This window comes from Peromyscus californicus, unplaced genomic scaffold (genome assembly GCF_007827085.1).
Source record: "Peromyscus californicus insignis strain IS unplaced genomic scaffold, ASM782708v3 Scaffold_6__1_contigs__length_162567912, whole genome shotgun sequence".
Taxonomy (NCBI): Eukaryota; Metazoa; Chordata; class Mammalia; order Rodentia; family Cricetidae; genus Peromyscus; species Peromyscus californicus.
This window is the reverse complement of record NW_026294584.1, coordinates 156,088,249-156,106,307: the sequence shown is the minus strand read 5'-3', so window position 1 is coordinate 156,106,307 and position 18,059 is coordinate 156,088,249. Positions and strand designations below refer to the sequence as shown.

At 40.2% G+C, this 18,059-nt stretch overlaps 1 protein-coding gene across 14 annotated transcripts in view; it reads left to right on the top strand.

The window, feature by feature from the left end:
- Window positions 1-18,059, top strand: part of Sox5 (SRY-box transcription factor 5) — a 1,013,558-nt gene that overhangs the window by 958,249 nt on the left and 37,250 nt on the right. For all 14 annotated transcript variants that reach the window (XM_052719126.1, XM_052719123.1, XM_052719124.1 and 11 more), the window contains one exon: window positions 7,527-7,704. In XM_052719126.1, coding sequence (XP_052575086.1) covers window positions 7,527-7,704 — 178 coding nt within the window. The remainder of the gene's footprint in view (window positions 1-7,526; window positions 7,705-18,059) is intronic.

The following is an 18,059-nucleotide window of genomic DNA, read 5'->3' as shown; positions in this document are numbered from 1 at the left end:
TGGAGAGAAAGGACAGTGACAAACGCCCTAAAGTACAGAGGACAGCCACCCAAATCAAAGAATTGCAGTCCAAACTAGTCCTGCATCTGAAGATAATCAAGCCCAGCTCACCACAATAGGAAAATAGAAGCCACGAGGTCTTTATTACCTAGTTTCTGACATCATACTCTACACTGTGGGTGTGTCTGTGGTCTCCTGTGTGTCTGTGGTGTATGTGCGTGCATGTGCAAGTGTGGAGGCCAGAGATAGACACTGGATATCCACTTCAGTCACTCTCTATTCTATTTTTTTGAGAGCATCTCTTTCAGTGAACCTGGAGCTTATAGTTTTGATTTGACAAGCTGGCCAGCAAGCTCCAGAGATTCTCCTGCCTCCATACCCCCAACCCTGGAGTTATGGATGAATGTGGGTGCTGAGGATCAAGACTCAGTTCCTCATGCTTTTACAGCAAGCCCTTTGCCTACTGAGCCATCTTCCCAGACCCATACTCTTGCTGTTTCTATAACACCCTTCTGTTAGGTAAACTCTGTCCACTGTAGGAGGGGACTGATGACACAATGCACCAGAAGGCAAGTACTACTGAGGGCCACTCCAGAAGCTGTCAGAAGAGATTGTGTGTAGGAAGAATGGACTTCTTTGCTGTAAGGCCTCCAAAACTTTTTTTTTAAAACTTAAAAATCAGTATAAGATACCCGGGCAGTGGTGGCACATGCCTTTAATCCCAGTACTTGGGAAGTAGAGGCAGGCAGATCTCTGTGAGTTTGAGGCCAGCCTAAAGTGAGTTCCAGAATAGCCAGAGCTGTTATACAGAGAAACTCTTACCTCAAACAAAACAAAACAAAAACCAACAACAACTAAAAGATATAAATTATATTCTGGAAGGTATATTTTATTCTTTTATATGTTTTCAAATGGGTGTATGCATAGATGTGTGCATGTGTGTTTGTGTCTGTGTAAGATTCATAGCATTGAGTCATTACAAAACGAAGTCAGAAAATACCCACCTGAAGTATTACTAGAGAAGAAACTGAGGGCATTTCAAACAACAAATTCAGTGATGAATATTGCTGGATGACTTAATTAAGAACAAGAATCCAGATGTAAAGCAGTGCTTCCTTGTTCCCGTGATGCAAAAGTCCCGGACTGGAAGCCTAGACTCCAGCTCCAGGACCGTGGGAAGGCAGGAAATGGAAGCCAAGTGAGAAAGCAGCACATTGGGGCTGAGCTAAAGAATCTAGGACTTGTTTGACATGCAGCTGGGTCTAAGGGCATCATTACCATGGTGAAAGCATGCCTACCCCAAACTTCTGGGGTTGTGCATGCATTTCTTAATGCAAAAATCAGAAGGCGAACATTTATTCCTGAAAAGGGGCTTCCATCCTATGTGCTTCATGAGGTGGTTGAGTTGATAGGATTCATGAATTTCTAGTGTCCAGAGTATAATAACCATTGATAAATGGAGGGAATACTGCTCAATAATTATGGATTGGTGTTGGTCTATTTATTTTTTGTATGTATGAGTATTTGTATGGGCACTACATATGTGCAGTGCCCACTGAGGTCAAAAGAGGGTATTGAATCCCCTGAAACTGAAAGTTACAACCTGTCATGAACTGCCATTTGGATGCCGGGAATTGAACCCAGGTCCTCTCCAAGAGCAGCCAGTGCTCTTAATCTCTGAGCCATGTCTCCAGCCCTGACGTTGGATTATTACTATGTTTATATAATGTTACCCATTTCCATTCAATCAATATAAAACTTAACTGACAAATCAATGTTTGATTTCCAATAATTAACATAGGTAAAAATTTAAGGAAGTTGGAATTTGAGACCACCATGACATGGCCACACCAGACCAACAATTGTTGCTGATAATGAGTAAAAAGTCAAGTAAAAACTTGAGTTCTGAAGTTATATAATTATATAATTTGTATATTACCAGTTGGGATTTTGCTTCTTCCAGCAGGTATGGATATAGTTCTGTGTGGTAAAAGATAAGAAGAAGATAAGAAAAGATCAGTAAGCAGCTTAGGGTACTACTATCCCAGTTTTGCAGTTCTGAAATTCCTTGGAAAGAAATAGGAGCCTGAAGAGCAGAGAAAAAGAAGTAGCCATGTCAGGTTCTGAGGAAAGTCTTCCTCTTTCTTTGAAAAAATGGTAATATAAAATCACATTTGATTTTCTTGGTCCTTTGGTGTTTTCAAGGTATGAAAATCATATGTGCTGTTTAGTTGATGTCACCTTGACACAAGCTGGGGTCATCTGAAAGAGGGAGCCTCAGCTGAGTCAATGCCTCCATGGATTGACCTGTAGGCAAGTCTGTGGGGGCATTTTCTTCAATATTGATTGAAGTGGAACGGTCCAGCCACTTTCAAGTGGGTGGTGCCACCCCTGGGCAGGTAATCTCTGTGTGTATAAGAAAACAGACTGAGTAAGCCGTGGAGAGCAAACCAGTGAGTAATGCTCCTCCATGGCCTCTGCTTCAGTTCCTGCCTCCAGGCTCCTGCTTTGAGTTCCTGCCAAGTTCACTCAGTGATGGACTGTGATCTGAAAGGTGAAATAAACCCTTTCCTCCTCATGTTGGTTTCAATCATTATTTTATTTCAGCAACAGAGAATAAAAATAAGACAGCATACAACTATGTAAAAGAGCATGTTCTCAAAAATAAACCTAACTGAAGCTATAATCTGAAGTATATTTTAATTTTAGTTGTCTTACAGTATTTGAATCAAATGGTCCCAGGGTTCCTGATGATGATTCCAGGAGTGTATCTACAGCCATAGATTTGGGTCTCAGTCTTTGCTTCATCCAGTTCATTTATTTATCTACTTGTGGGATTGTCTAACTAGGATGCAGATCAATCAAGGCCTCAATGTTTGTGCTGCTCAGACCACAGTTGTTAAATGAGATTTTAACTCTCAGACGAGTTGTGGAAGCTGCTGCTGAATGGACCACACTGTCCTGAATGTTTGCTTGATTTTACTTGTTTCATATTCTCAGGCAACAAAGATGAACCAACAGCATATTAAAAGTTATATCAGGAATTAGATTCCTACAACTTCATCTGGAGATTTAGAATCTTAATTTCTTGTACCATGTAGGAAGTATGGGTGGCTGTCATTAAAAACACTGACCAAAATCAACTTAGGGGAAGAAAGGGTGTCCTTGGTTTCCACTTCCAGATTACAGTCCATCATTGAAGGAAATCAAGAGGAACAAACCCAAGCATGAACGTAAAGAAGAGGCCATGGAACAGTGCTGCTTGCTAGCTTATTTACAGGCTCATAGTTCTTTTTATGCATCCCAGGACCACTTGCCTAAGGAATGGTGCCACCTCCAGTGGCATAAGTCTTTATGTATCAATGAACAATTGAGAGACTTCCCCATAGATGTGCCCATGGGCCAATCTTATAAAGAAAATCACTCAATCAAGACTTCTTTTCCAGGTATTTCTAGACTATGTCAAGTTGACAATCGATGCTACTAGAAGAGAAATATTATTTTTCTCAACAAGTAGTCTAAATATCATATCAACATTATGAAATACTTTATGTAATATAGCATAGACAATAGAGAATTACAAAAAGTCATTATATTGAGTCAATTGGCCTGCATAACTTTTTGCCAGTGTATGAATTAGCAGGTGTGTGTATGACTTTATTCCCGGGTGTTTACATGAGCCTTTGTGTGATTATGTGATATAAATATATAGTGAGTTCAGTGTTTCAGACTATGCATGAAGTTTGACTCTTAAACTTTAGGATAAAAGTTAACATGTAAGTTAAAAGAGCTTGACATGTCCAAGCTTTCACTAGGTTTTACTAGAACTCTCTGAGCTTCATGCAATAAATTATTGGTTACTTGATAATATTGAAGGTGATGGACAGGACATGGTGGTACACATCTCTGATCCCAATACTTGAGAGGGAGAGGCAAGAGGATCAGGATGGCAGGCAAACAAAAATCATCATGGTATTGAAGATTAAACAAGTGATTTGGAGTATCTATAATGAGATCTGCAAATGTAAATAACTGTCTTCCAGGAGTTGAAATGTGTTTACTTCAGCTTACATGTCTGTTTATGTTTAGATGTTCATAAAACATTTATCATTTGGAACTATTCAAAAAGTAAATAAAATCCTGGGGACTAACATTTTATGTATAAAAGAAATAATTACAAAGTAACAATGTTTGTAAAAGTTTCATTGTGGCAACCTCATTGAACAATTGGTTGAGTAAATTGCTTTGCTCCCTGCTTGATGGTGGATTGGGTAGAAATGTTTTCCTAACCTTGGAAGTTACTTAGAGCCTTTCACATGTGAATTATTTGTTTATATCATAATATATATTTTACTGGTAAGACTAGAGGTTGGCCATGCTAAGCTGTTCAATTTTTTTCTAAATAAGATACTACAAGTGAAACACAAGGTAGAAAATTTTGTGCCTTCCATGTTTATGACCATACCTGTAACTCTGAAAATGCACACCATAAACAAATAGGTCAAGCCCATCTTTCAGTTAAGTGCTTTAGAATTTTCATTTAGTCAAGTAAACTATAATCAATAGAAAATTGGAGTGTGCTGTAAGTTTCCTGTTCTTCATGAATAGTGGGTCTTGCTTTGTGATTTCAGCAGCAATAAATTACTAAAATGGACCAAATTGTGAGATATAATATAATGGACCAAAATTATTATTCAGTTCCCAACATAAGGATCATGCATATGAGTTCCTATTAAATATACATTGGTCTGTCACACAGTAGAGAAGAATCTGAAAGGGCAAATATGAATGACATTTCTATCAAATTGGAGCTGTCGACCTGTCATATGTCCTTGGGGCCCTGCACTTTTTGCCTTTCAGACATGTTCACTGCCTTGAAGGAAATATTGAAAGTTCCAATGCATCTGTAGCCTTCATAAACAATTGAGTCACCCGTCAGCATGCACCTGCAATAGCTGTGAGTGTTTAAAGCTCAGACATGTGACATTTCACCATGGTATGACCCCCAGTTCCCTCAAATCCATCAGTACTGTCACCCCTCCTCCTGGTCCACACTCACACTCTTCTGTGGATGAGCCCCAAACCTCCCACTCTGCCTTAACCTCCCACCATCTTACTACGCAGTCAAGGACAGTAACTGTCTTGAACTTTCCAAAGGTTTCTCCCAAGCATCATGCAAGAGTTGTTGACCCTGTCCTGAGGGATGTCACCGAAGCCCCAGCTTTCACACAGAGGGTAGACACAGTGCACCAGGGAGTGGGGAGAGGAACATGTGGGACATTTGCAGCTACACAGTAAGTAGCATTAATAATCTACCAGGCTGTCAGGACAGCAGGCTTAACTGATGGAGAAGGTACAGATTCTTATCCCGGAACTCCTCACCCTGCCCCTGCAGCAGGCCAATCTTAGTAGTGCTGGGGTTTTATGCAGACAACTGTTTCTAATTTTATTAGTCTATATTCCAACCAAATTTCAAAGAACATAGTCATTCAAAGGCACTGTGTACCCTTTCATTGAGGAAACTTTTTAAAACCAGTGCAAACTTTTTTTTTAATTGCTTCTTTTTTAAGTCAATAGCTGCCAACCTTTAGAGTACATTAGAATTACTGGAAAATACTCATTCAAACACAGGTTGTTGGACCCCACATCCAAGCATCTGCAATTGTTTGCCCTGCAACCAGTTCTCAGGTTCTATAGGCTGTGCTGGCCTATGAACAGCTCTTTCAGAACTACACATCCATGGATTGGACACATACATTACTTCAAGGTTTCTGCCAATGGAAGCATTCTGTTGGTTCTGTCTGAACAGCTCAACTGAATGCTTTCCATTAAGTAGACCTCTATAGCTTTTTAAGTGTAAAAATAAATTTCTCCAAGTCATATATCCTATCAGTAAGAGAACTATCTTATTTTACTACTTACCAAGAGTCTATTAATGGATAGAATTTCACATAATAGCTATTTACTTACTATATATCTCTAATGGTACCGATGGCAATTTGAATTACCTCATTGCTTTAAAAAACAACAACAAATACAACAAAATGTGCTTTTATTTGCAATGCAAACCAGAGCTTAAGAAAGGTTCTAAGAATACTTTCACCTAGTTTGTCCACAGGTTTCCTAAATGCACAGAATCTATGACCTTATCATGAGCCCCTTTCAAAACACAAGCTTGTACTACATATCTTCTTGTCTTGTGCTGTTATGATTTTCCTTATGAAGTGATTTGTTTTAATAGCTTGTATATATACATATACACAACATATATGGTAAAAATTCCACTGCCCTGGAGATCTAAAACTTCCTGTTATAGTTATGTGTGAAGCTTTTGCCTTTTAGTTTATTTTTTAAGAGATATAAATGATGGATTTAGTGAGAAATTGTTCTAGAATTTGCTCATATATAAGCATATATGTATATATATATATATATATGTATATGCTGAAGAGTTAAATTTTTGTAGAGATTAGCATGTGCCTCCCTGCTATCTATTTACCCTATTTGATTAAAGATAGTTTCACTTTAAAGCAAAGTTCCTGCTATGGAAAAATATCACATATACTCTCAATTTATGAAATAATATTTAAAAGGAAACTAGACCTTTATTCTACAGTAAAATTTCAGTAGTACTGAATCTGACACAAACAATTGTCCAAATGTTCCAATTTTAGAGTGTAACAGAAGAATAAAATAGTTTGTAGTGATGAGCGAGCAATGTCATGTTGCTTTTTCTGATTCTCATGATGCAATAGAAATCCAGCAGAATTGTATCCAGAAATGTCATGTAATTAATAAACTGGGAGCTAATAGAGAAGGGCATAAAATTGAGCTACACTCTTCAAGCATAGAATAATTGAAGTCACTAACTGTACCGGACTGGTCTCATATAGATGTTCGCGCCAAGGAATATTTTGAGCATTCTTCTGGATTTTATGTTATGAATGTGGTGATGTTTGTTTGGATGTTTAGGTAATACATAATTATCACAATGTTAATCATGTTTATTTTCATTTGTAGAGAAAAATGTGAAATTATTTCTGTGAAAAATGGGGGAAATAATTATTTTCTTAGAAAATTGTATTAGTATTTTTTTATCCAGTTGGGAGAGCAGTTCTGTCCTGAGCCATACACACAGGGATGGTCTAGGTACTGCCTCTACACCAGAGATCTAAAAACAAAAATAAAACAGAAAAAGCTGACCAGCATCATAATCTTATATGAACTGTGTATAAATGAATCACAGTGGAATCAACTTCGTAAGAGTAGTTCTTTCTGACTATATCACGTGGCTGCTTTCTGTGGATAGTAGAGGGTATGTGTGCTTTATGTGTTATACAACCAGGGCTCTGTAATATGTAGTTGAAAGTGGCATTATGTCAACAGCTAACCAAACACTGTACTGTTGAGCATGAACGCTTGGATCATGGACGGGAAATGACAATGACAGGCTGTGTAGCTGTGTATTTTAGATGTCTCTGATCAGCCTCTCCTCCTCACAGCTCATGTTCTAATGATCCTTGCAGGATGAAGTGGCCCAGCCACTGAACCTATCAGCTAAACCCAAGACCTCTGATGGCAAATCACCCACGTCACCCACCTCTCCCCACATACCAACTCTGAGAATAAGCAGTGGGGCGGGCCCCCTCAAAGCCTCCGCCCCGGCAGCGTTAGCTAGTCCTCCAGCAAGAGTTAGCACGATAGGTAAGTTCCGTTCCTCTTGTTTTGTTAACTTTCCGTTTATGGCAATTGAATGAAGTCTAAGATGGCATGTCACGTACAGGCTGCCAATGGTTGGAGCAAGTGACAGAGATGTCATTTGAGTTACTTCCATAAGGTCTGTTTTAAACATGCAACTGACATTTCTAACTCAGTCAAATTGTATGCCCTGACAATCTAGAAGTACTAGTTACAGTTATGTGTGAAACTTTGCCTTGTAGTATATTTTTTAAGAGACATAAATGTCTAATTGTAGAGAAAGATGGTTCCAGAATTTTGCTCCTAAGTGACTTGACTTTTCTATCATGGAGATTTTTTTCCATTGTTGTGATGTGTACAAATATATAAGGAGGGATACATTCTGTTTGGGTCAACTGTCAACCATGAAATAAGAAGTTTGTTCTGTTGTATTCTGATTGAAAATTCTGATTGCACAGGGAATGTGAAGAGTAGTATCTTCGGTTTCCCTGTAACTATAATTTCCGATGCGTTAACCAACACTATTATTTTTATTTTTCATGCATGAATTAAAATGTACTCAATTCAGCACATATTCATTGATACGTTTGTTACTTCTGTCTGATTAGGAAACCTCTAGCACAGATTAGCCCCTATGTAGAACATGATTACTTTGGAGGTGTTATAATCTAGCTCATAAATACTGAAGGATACTCCAGAGCACAGCACTATAATCCTATAGTTAAAGAGGAGAGTGTCATATTCTCCTGGGATGAATCAAGATAAAGTTACAAACAGTATTACTTCAACTAAACTCTGAAGAACTGATATATTCATGAGCATTATAGGCTGTAAGCAAAGAAGGAAAGCTCAGAAAAATATGTCCCTGTGAAATGAAGGGATTTGGCTAGAAAGCTGAATAACGTGGAAGAAAGTGGTGGAAGAAAAATTGGAAATATGTGGATGGGACGGGATGGAACACTCTCATATGAGATTTTGACTTCTTCACAGAGTGCTGTGGTCAGAACTTTAAGTATTGACAACTGAGCAATATTGTTTAGTGAAAACATTGTCATCATCTATGGTAGCACTATGATGTCTATGGTGTTCCATGAGATAGAAATAAGCAAAGGGGGTTCTGGAGGGGTGGAGGCATATGAAAGGAGATCTGACAAAGTCATCTGCACTGGAGTGGAGACCGAGGAGCCAGGAGCTTCAATTAGCTATGAACAAGAAGAAAGCAGGACCGAATTGGAAGGAAGACATAAAAATGAAGTTTAATATGTGTTGAATTCCAAGAACAGGGAAGCGTTTAGTTACAAGTTCCCAGGAGGAAACTGTGAAACTATTTGATCTGTAAAAGCAGAGCTGGGATGTTAGCTACAGAGATCATTACTTGACTAGAGCATCTCACCAGAAATGAGTGTGTCTGGTAAGAACCACAGAGGCTACCAATTGGATCAGCTAGCAGTTGTGTAAAAACCAACCCCAAACCTGCCTTTCAAGGTACACGTCCTCAGTTTATAAGGGGAAACTCAGCTAATTATTGCTGCCTTAGGATATTTCAAAAACTCAGAGTGAAGATGCTGACCGGAGCATCAGACCCTTGGATCTCACTGGAGGCAGCCAGCCCACTTGCCTCGCTGGTAGCTGGAAACCTCAGTTCTTAATCACAGAAACCTTCCCTGGAGCTGCTTATCACATGGCGGGAAAAGTTACCAATGAGTGAACACCAAAAGAGAGCAGAGAAAGCCATGATGTTTGTGGCCTGCTCATGGGATTCCTGTCAAGTCTGTTCTACTATTCTGAAACCTCACTCCACATAAAGGTAATTAGCTCCCAACTTCTGAAGGGAAAAATTTCAGAGATTATTTGAACATATTTTAAATATACCACACATTTTTCTAGGTAGAAAACTGCTGAAAAAGACTGTCCAAAACTAATGAAGAATAAAGTCCACATATATAAGTAGTGTGGGAAAGCCTTCAGTCAGTGAATAGAGCTCATGGTAAAACATGAAAAATCTCACACTGAAAAAAATCCTATTTATGCAAGCAGTTTGAGATAGGTTTCATTTCTTCCAGTCACCTTTGACCTCATAAAAGAACCCACGTGGCCAAGCATCCCTGTGCATGTAAGTCAACACAGTCACCTCACAGACAAATGAATAACAAGGCAGTAAGGCTGGCTCTAGAAGAAGTTTCACATAGAGGTTATTTGATGGTGGCACTCTACAGAGGAACAGAAGAACATAAAGCAGAAAAGCCTTAGGCTTTAGCTGGACTTCTCAGATAGGTAGACTCGGAAAACCAAGTGGAGTGATTTCATCAGACTCCCAGTTACAGCAGTTTGGAGAATGGGACAGTCCAGTGAATGATACAGTTAAGTCAGCAATGTGGACTCATCTTGTAAATGTGGCACTGAGAAGTGGCTGGGTGAGTTGAGCAGACATAGATTTTAAAATGGAGATGGGTGGGTAGGTAGATAGATAGATAGATAGATAGATAGACAGACAGACAGACACATATAGATAGATAGACAGACAGACAGATAGATAGATAGATAGATAGAGATAGATAGACAGATAGATGATAGACAGACAGACAGATATTCCTCTCCAAAGAGGAAGAGGAGAAAAGTAGAGAGATGCACAGCCCTCAGAGTGAGGTGATGCTATTTATAGCAAAGAGAAAGGACTGCTGGAAGGACTTGCCTTAGGAAAAAGAAAAACTAGGTCTTTGGTTTGAGACAAAGAAATAGAAAATTAGTCCAGAGTCAGAGAAATTGAAAACTAGACAGATAAAAACGGTATTTCCAGATGCTTTAATTTTACAAAGCCTAACTCAAGATGATTTATTAGCAATAATTCAGCATAAGGCAGGGGGCATTCAGAAGAGAGCCAGTGAAAAGTGAAGTTTAAAATCTGCATGGACATCACACCACTGTGGTCTAATACTGACTTACTCTACAGTGTCCTAAAGGACATATGATTAGATTTGTTTCTGTGTACTCAGTGTGTGAGAGAATATTTGATTTGGCAAAAAGGATACACTTCCTTTGAAAAGTGGAGTTCATAAATATCACAGTGTTGACGTATGGCCTACCCTTAAAATATTACTCAACCTCTGCTTTATATATCTATATATATCTATATATATATAATTTTATAGATAAACATATATAATCAGATATGTATGTATGTAGATAGTTTTACTTCAGCATCCCCAAAGATTAACTATAGCCAAGTATTTTATAAAGGCAAGAATGTATTTAATGATACTTATCATATGGTTTTCTCTACTACTGTAATAAAACATCTCCTTCCCCCACCCTATAAAGTCCTTTCACCGTATCTACAGCCCTCATATTTTCCAAGGGCCACTACAATTTACTTTTCTCTTTTCAACAAATGTAGATGTTGAAAGCTGAAACTATAATGAGAAATAATGTAGTTGGATAAAAGCCGGGAGGATTAATGGTGTTGTAAAGGTCACCCTGAAAGAAAAATTAATGTGTTAGGCCATTAATAAACCATGGAAAACTGTGGACCAAAAGATAACTTTGAGTTATCATTAATGACACTCAGCTCTTTGCTATATATCTATTAGCAACACATATGGAAAGTGACTTTTTGAGGTTGGTGGCCAACATACTCTAATGAGTATGTTCTACAAGAATACTTTGGATTGTAGAAACATGATAGGCATCTGCAGAGAAAACAGAGCTTTAGCACAAATAGTCCAAAAGAACAGTGGATACTTTGAGACTCTGTGGGCAGGTGTCACTGTCCCTGCCTGGACCCTTTCTATCTGTGTCACATATATTTATCTATGTAAACATTCTTCAAAGTATTTTTTATCCATTTCCTCACTGTGTCTATTCTAAAACTGTAGGCCCTCAGATAGAGCAGACACCCATGCTATCTAGTCCAGCAATCCCATTTTGTAGGGAACTGAAGCACACAGTTGCCTCTGCAGGCATCTGGAGTAAGTTCCTTGGGAGCATAAACAGCAGTATGGCTCTGATTTTGTGTGTTTCAGGACAAGAAGCCAGCCCAGGGCTTTCCATATGCCAAGCATGTGCTTCATAACTAAAGTTCACTCCTAGACCCCCTTATTTTTTTTAAGGAAATATATGTGTGATAACTGTCTTAGTTAGGGTTTCTATTGCTGTAAAGAGATACCATGACCATAACACCTTTTATAAAGGAAAACATTTAATTGGGATGGCTGACTTGCTTACCGTTCAGAGGTTTGGTCCATTATTGTCATGGAGGGAATCATGGCAGCATGCAGGCAGACATGGTGCCAGAGGAGCTGAGAGTCCTACATCTTGACTCACAGGCAACAGGAAGTGGTATGTCTCACTGGGTGTAGTTTGAGAATACATGAGACCTCAAAGCCCACCTTCCTCCAACAAGACCACACCTCCTAATAGTGCCACTCCCTTTGGGGGCCATTTTCTTTCAAACGACACAGTAACCTAGCAATTAATTTGTCTGTCCTCACCTCCATAGTTAGCCCAGCCATTTATTTATCTGCCCTCACCTCTTTAGGGCAGCAGCTAAGGTCCCTGAGTGAGCATTCTCTCTGACTAGATAACTTATCTTACTGGTTTATCTTTCCTCTCACCCATGTGAGAGCTAAACACCTTCTGTGTGGGCCAGTGCAATGGCTGAGCACAAAAGGGTGCTTGCTGCTAAGTCTGATAACCTGAGTTTGAATCCTGGGATGTACATGGTGGAATGAGAGACCTGACTCATACAAATTGTCATCTGACCTCTACACCCACACCCTGGTACTCACACATATATTCACACATAGACACAGACACACATGAAAAGAAAGAAAGAAAGAAAGAAAGAAAGAAAGAAAGAAAGAAAGAAAGAAAGAAAGAAAGAAAGAAAGGAAAGAAAGAAAAAGAAAGGAAGGAAGAGAGGGGGGGGAGGGAGAGAAGGAGGGAGGCAGGGAGGAAGGAAAGAAGGAAAGGAAGAAAGAAAAAGGTAAAACATTTACAAAACACCTTTCAAAGGCATGCATTTTCAAACCATGAGAAACAAACAGAAGCAGCATGTACTGAGGCTTCTGACCTAGTATAACTTGGTTTCATCTTAGAACATGTTATTTTTCACCTTAGGTTCCTCAGAGACCCATGAAAATTACAACTGTACTTATGTTGTCTTGATAGGCACAAGCTGACCTAAACAAAGAAGAAGGAATTATGTTCAAGTGCATTAATTGCATTAGCAGCATCGCCCAGGCTGGCCTCAAACCCTAGATCATCACCTTCTGCCTCCCTTCTGAGTGCTGGGATTATGGCCATGAATCACTGTGCCTGGATATTACCTTACTTTTTTAATGGGAAAAACCTACACAGAGGATATGACGAGACAAAGTGCATGTTGGGATCAGTGACTAAGTGAGACTATTACAATCCACAGAAAGCCACTGCTTCATCAGGAAGTGAACCATGTTGTCCTACCACATCTTAAAATAGTTTACATTTACATGGCACTTCATAGTTTACAAATTGTTGTCATGTCTATGATTTCATTCTGACTTTCTCAGATGAAGAAATGAATATTGTGTATTTGGGTGCTGATATTTAATAACTGAAAGTCCAACTTTTATTTCTAACTAGAATGTTTTATGGGATCAGTGAGATGGCTCAGAGGGTAAAAAGAAATTCCCCATAAGCCTGAAGACTTGAGTTCAGTTCCTGGGACCCATATGACCCATATGGTGAAAGGAGAGAACTGACTTCATGGGTTATCTTAAATCCTACCTATACACACACACACACACACACACACACACACACACACACACACACACACACACACACACATACACACTAAACAAATGTAATTTTAATAAATCAAAATGTTTTACAGCAAGCGTATATATAATAAGTAGGAATATGTCTTCTCTTGGTGTCATCTGCTCGGTTCTGTGCCATGGAGTGAAGCCTTCCATTGACATGAACTTGGAATTATAGACAGGCAGGTGCTCACAGGAATGTGTACATATTCCTTCACAATAGTCTTGTGATGAGACAAGGGGATGAAAAGTAACACTGAAAACACATGCACTTGGGGATGGAGAGGTGGCCCAGTGGTTCGGAGCATTTGCTGCTCTAGCAGAGGACCTGATTTCCATTCCCAAAACCCACATCAGAAGACTCACACAAGCCTATAACTGCAGCTCCAGGAGATCCAATGCCCTCTTCTGTCTTCTGAGGACACCTGCACTCACGCATATGCACACACACACACACACACACACACACACACACACACACACACAGGGAGAGAGAGAGAGAGAGAGAGAGAGAGAGAGAGAGAGAGAGAGAGAGAGGAGAGAGAGAATTAGAATAAAATATTTTTAAATGCCCTCAAGTAGTTCCTGAACTGACAAGCCGAAACAACACGCTTAGGAAACGCAGACCTGTGTGATAAAGCCTTTACAAGACTTCAAAGCAGTAGATATGCAGGCTGCACAGAATTGGCCTGGAGCATGTCTGGTCTATGTCAGAGAGGTCCTCACAGACTGAATAATGCCTGAATAAACTCCCAAACACGGCAGAAAGAGAGGAAACTTCTGCAAATGGGGAACTTGCGGAGACAGGAAGCAGGAAAGTCTTGAGACTGGGGTGACCTCCCTTTGAAACTCATACAGAACTCGTGAGAGATAGACACAAGGGACATGGGAGGATCACATGTTTGACAACACCGAGAGGCTTTAGACCCTGTTAGAGCTCTTGGGCTCATCCCAGAACCATGCTTTGGGAGAAACATTAAAGACTTTTGAAAGTTATAATGTGTACGGGCAAGGCTAGAGGTTGACATTATCTCTTGAAGAGTCTCAAGGCACATAACCATAGCCAATGATTTGAAGACAGTTAGCTTTACTTCAGTACTTGTATGGTTACAAACCATGACAGATGGTCATTTCATGACATGCTATTTTAAGCATGAGGGTACCAAGAGATGAGTTTTTAGACAGAGGTTTTCACATCCAAATACTTTGTCTGGAAGCAGAGGAAAGACAGACTGAGGACGTAACTATGAAGATAACAAAACAGTAAGGACAGGATTAGCCTAAGTGACAGATGGGGTAACTTTAGTGAAAACAGGGACCATGGGAGTTGGGGAGGTAAATTTAAGAGCTGAGGAATGAACACACAACAATGAGACTTAACTGTCTGTTATCCAGGGAAGGTAAAGAATCTAATTTTAGATGACACCACGTGATGGGATAGGCAACTGGGAAGTTTGTGGGATGTAGAAAGGACAGCCTGAGGCAGGAGATGAGTAATGAGTTCTGAGATACACAGGCTGCATTTCAGGCCTCATGGGGTATGCAGGTAGAGGAGCCTGGTGGGAAAATATCTGAATACTAGGGTCTGAAGCTGATAACAGTTGTTGTTTGTTTTTGTGTATATAGTATATGGGATAATCTCTCAACTCTTAGAGAAACAACTAAGAATATAGGTGGTGGGCTAGGGAAATAGTTCAGCCAGTAAAGTGTCTAACTTGTAAGCATGAAGACCCATGTCCCTGGAACACGCTTAACCAGCTTAGCTTTCTAACATGCTCCAGGCCTATGGCAGACCGTGTCTTAAAATCTAAGGTAGATGGCACCTAAAATGACCCTGAAGTTGATCACTGGCTTTCATACACATGGTCACCCAGTAGTTCACATGCATACACACACACACACACACACACACACACACACACACACACACACACACACACACACATACACACACACAGTTAAAAAAGACAGAGATAATATATTGGTGTGCCACACTACCAAAAGGCATAGCCATAAACCCATAAACGCTGTGACTTGAAATCAGTTCACCTTCTTCCTGTTTTGCAGGCTGGGTCCAAAGTCAGTGAGTCTCCATGGTGTCTGCTGACTGTCCTTGGCACACCTCACTTTCCACACAGAGAACTGTGGTCTTTGCCTTCATGTATACATATATATGTGGTCTGCTCCTTTCTCTCTCCCTGTGTTAGAACACTAGTCACTGGATTTAGGACAGCAAAAACTCACAGTGATTTCACCTCCAGATCTTAAAACTGTCCACAAAAGACCTGCTTGTCACTGAGATAAGGATGCTCCTTTCTTTCCTGTACGGTAGCCCTGACTGATTCTTTCCCTACAGAACTTTCCTTTTTCTACAGTTAGCCTTTCCGATTTGTTGCATCTTCTCTGCTCATGAAAGTGAGTGGGGTGGAAACACACACACACACACACACACACACACACACACACACACACACACACACACTTACACACACACACACATACACACATGCACGTGCACAAAGACAGCGAGACAGAGACACAGACAGAGAAGGAGAGACAGAGAGTGACAGAGACAGAGAGAATAGGATGCAGAGAGGGAGGGAAGAAATTTTCAGAATGTTTTGTAGCAGTGCAGGTGAAACACCAAGGCATATGAAAAAAATCAAACTGAGGTGAGTTTAACAAAGTTTTAGACACAACTCTTTTGCATTAGTTATGTCATTTGAAATATTAACTAGAAGTCATACTGTCTTTAGCCCTCAAATTTTCCCCTATGAGTTTGTTAAACTTCTATACATGTGTAGAACCTAACTATAGATGTAATCGCTGCCTAAATTTGTAGACAACAAACAAACAAGCAAACAAACAAACAAACAACAAATAATAACAAAAAAGCAGAATATCACTTATCAAATGGCCATTTTGGTCTGTCATTTTGAACTCTAACAGACAGGCTTGCATTTAATTGAAGTTCTGTTTATTTATTTATTTCATGCTGGGGATCAAACCCAGGGCCCTGTGTGTGCCAGCCAAGCCCTCTTCTCCTGAATAACAACCTACGCCCACACATGAACGTCTGTGCCAACCACGAAAGGCCATTCCTTCACAGTTGTCACTGCCATGACCAGTCCTCCCACAGGAGTGCCGGGAGGAGTCGGAGAGGGCGAATGTAAAGGTCGTCGTCGTCATCGGGATGAAGTGCCTCCTCACGTGCCAAGGGCTTCCTCTCTCATCATCATTGCATTCCTTTTACAGCTGAGAAAAATGGAAGCCAGAGAGATTGTTACAATTTTCAACTATCACGCTTCCCATAAATAGAAACCTAGATCCATCGGAATCCAGTCTGCCGATTCCACTCACTTCCCTGGGCCATTTTGCAAACAGAGTGACAGTGAATGCTGTCATGGGACATTCATTATGTCTGCAGACTGGATTAACTCAGTGGATCTGGACACTGTTTGCTAATGGTGTGTCATCCACATTTAAGCGATGAAGCAGTTGAGAGAAAAGTAAGACAACTTGACCAAGCTAAGGTTTTGTGGCTTGTCTAATGTAGGTCATATTTTTTTTTACCCTTATTGATTGGGAAGTTGAACCAAAGTTTAAGGATGGGTGAAGAAACATTGAGGCAAAAATATGGAGGGAAAGAAGTTATGGTGGTAGGGTGGGGAACATACTTTCTGAGTGTGGAGGGAGGGAGCTGCCACACTGTCAGGGTTTCCAGGGGGACATACGTTCTGACAGTGTGGAGGTGTGGAGGGAGGGAGCTCCCACACTGCCAGGTTGTCGGGCGGGGGGGGGGGGGGGGTCATTCTGCAGGGAAGGGAAGATGCTTTGAAATCCAGCAACTCAGAAAACAGGGGAAGCAGCAGAACGTTGGCTCCAGCCAGTGAGTGAAGAGAGAACAGGAGAGGATACATGCAGCGTCTTTGAGAAGCTTTAGAAAGGGAGAGGGAGACATTTAAAAATAAAGTTTGAGAAAAAACTTTATTTGCTTGTTGAAGGAAGGAGATAACCTCACACTAAGAGTTGAGGTTGAAGAGAAATGGTTTAAATATAAGAAACATCAGTGGGGAGCAAGAGACATCTAGAACTTGAGTCTAGGGCATTTTTGATGACTAGAAAGAAGGCTACCATTTTCAGTGAAACAGGTGATAGAAATGAAGTTTGAACGGTAGGAGATGGGGTGAGGGCAGAAAGGTTGGCATCATACCTAACCATTCTTTCTAGAATCCAAAGCAAGGGCATGGGTTGATATGGAGAGTCAGCAGAGGAAGAAAGACATTAGCTGAGTGTGATAAGATAACAACATATAGACACAGTGAACGAAGCCATACTGTGGTTGAACTCTGTAACATATAAATGGCTTTAACATTTAGCAGAGCAGATATCAATTTTAGAATCTAACACGGCATTGCTACTGAAACACAGGGTTCTCTAAAAGCAATGTTAATTTTAGAACCAGCGCCTGTTTGAGCCTGAACCCACACTCGCCAGCATTGAAGTGGCCTTTGTTGCTCACAGGTTTCAGTTAATCACCTTCACCATCATTTGCGTTCCTCC